This window comes from Geospiza fortis, unplaced genomic scaffold (assembly GCF_000277835.1).
Source record: "Geospiza fortis unplaced genomic scaffold, GeoFor_1.0 scaffold186, whole genome shotgun sequence".
NCBI classification, from domain to species: Eukaryota; Metazoa; Chordata; class Aves; order Passeriformes; family Thraupidae; genus Geospiza; species Geospiza fortis.
This window is the reverse complement of record NW_005054331.1, coordinates 6609483-6610742: the sequence shown is the minus strand read 5'-3', so window position 1 is coordinate 6610742 and position 1260 is coordinate 6609483. Positions and strand designations below refer to the sequence as shown.

General features: G+C 48.3%; 1 protein-coding gene across 1 annotated transcript in view; it reads left to right on the top strand.

Moving 5' to 3' along the window:
* Positions 1 to 1091: 1091 nt before the first annotated feature.
* The window catches only part of LOC102036135 (histone H3-like), a 24370-nt gene continuing 24201 nt past the window's right edge, over positions 1092 to 1260 (top strand). Inside the window, exon 1 of the mRNA XM_014307257.2 lies at positions 1092 to 1249. Within this exon, the coding sequence (XP_014162732.1) occupies positions 1136 to 1249 (114 nt within the window). The 5' untranslated portion in view covers positions 1092 to 1135. The remainder of the gene's footprint in view (positions 1250 to 1260) is intronic.

The window sequence follows — 1260 nt, the reverse complement described above, 5'->3', positions numbered from 1 at the left end:
TCCGCCCCGCCGCCACCGTGCCGGGCCGGTAGCGGTGCGGCTTCTTGACGCCGCCCGTGGCCGGCGCGCTCTTGCGGGCAGCCTTGGTGGCCAGCTGCTTGCGGGGCGCCTTGCCGCCCGTCGACTTCCGCGCCGTCTTCTTCGTACGCGCCATCGCTTCCCCGCACACCGATCTGTCGGGCTGAAACAGTAACAAATCGCTCCCTCCTGCCTTATTTATAGAGCACGGCGGCCCCGCCTCCCCGCCTTGATTGGTCAAAGTAGCGGTGAATTTAATTGGGTTACAACTGAAGTCGCTCCGAGCCTCAGTAGTTCCGAACAAGTCTTGTGTTGTTTCCTTTTTGTTAGGAAAGCATCCATATCTATCGATATTATACTTGTATTTTTTTTCTTATATTTATTCTTCCAGATGTTGTTTCCGAATGGTACTTGCAGCATTGCATTTTAAGAAGCGTAGTTATTTGTAACTCTTTATCTGAAGAGAACTACAAAGCCCCGAACCCCACACCAAACAAAACAAACATAAGCTAGTAAAAGACACAGAAAAAAAAAGACAAGACAAACCAAAAAAACCAAACCAAAACAAAAAACCAACAAAAAAAATCCAAGCAAACAAACAAATAAGCAAAAAAAGTTGCAGAACAAAAAAAACCTACCAGGAAAGCATTAGATTCAGAATGCATGCAAAGCAACCGATCCCTTTGTTACTACTTCCAAAGGGATATAGGATGACAAAATATAAGCGCCCAATTTAAAAAGAGAATAAACCATGAATAAGGAAACCTATTAAGAAGAAGTTATCTTATCGGCAATTATTGGAAATTGTATTTTATTATTACCCACTTCAAGTGTCAGAGTAATTTAAGTAATTAAAGCAAGTGGTAAAAAACCAGCCATATCGGCTCGGAAGAAAGGGAACACCAAGGGATAAGGCTGTTTTGGGTTAGGTATTTAAGAGCAAGGCTCAGCATACGAAGGGGTTAACGCGGGATTTTCAAACCTTGCCCCCTGAGCGCGGCTGTTTCCATCGCCCAATCAAGATGCAGCGCTCGCATATAAAAACCAGCTGGGAGCGCTCCTCTGAGTCGTTATTGTCTCTTTGCTGTTTTAGCGGTGTAGCGCAGTGTGTGCAGCGATGGCGCGCACGAAGCAGACGGCGCGGAAGTCGACGGGCGGCAAGGCGCCCCGCAAGCAGCTGGCCACCAAGGCTGCCCGCAAGAGCGCGCCGGCCACGGGCGGGGGCAAGAAGACGCACCGCCA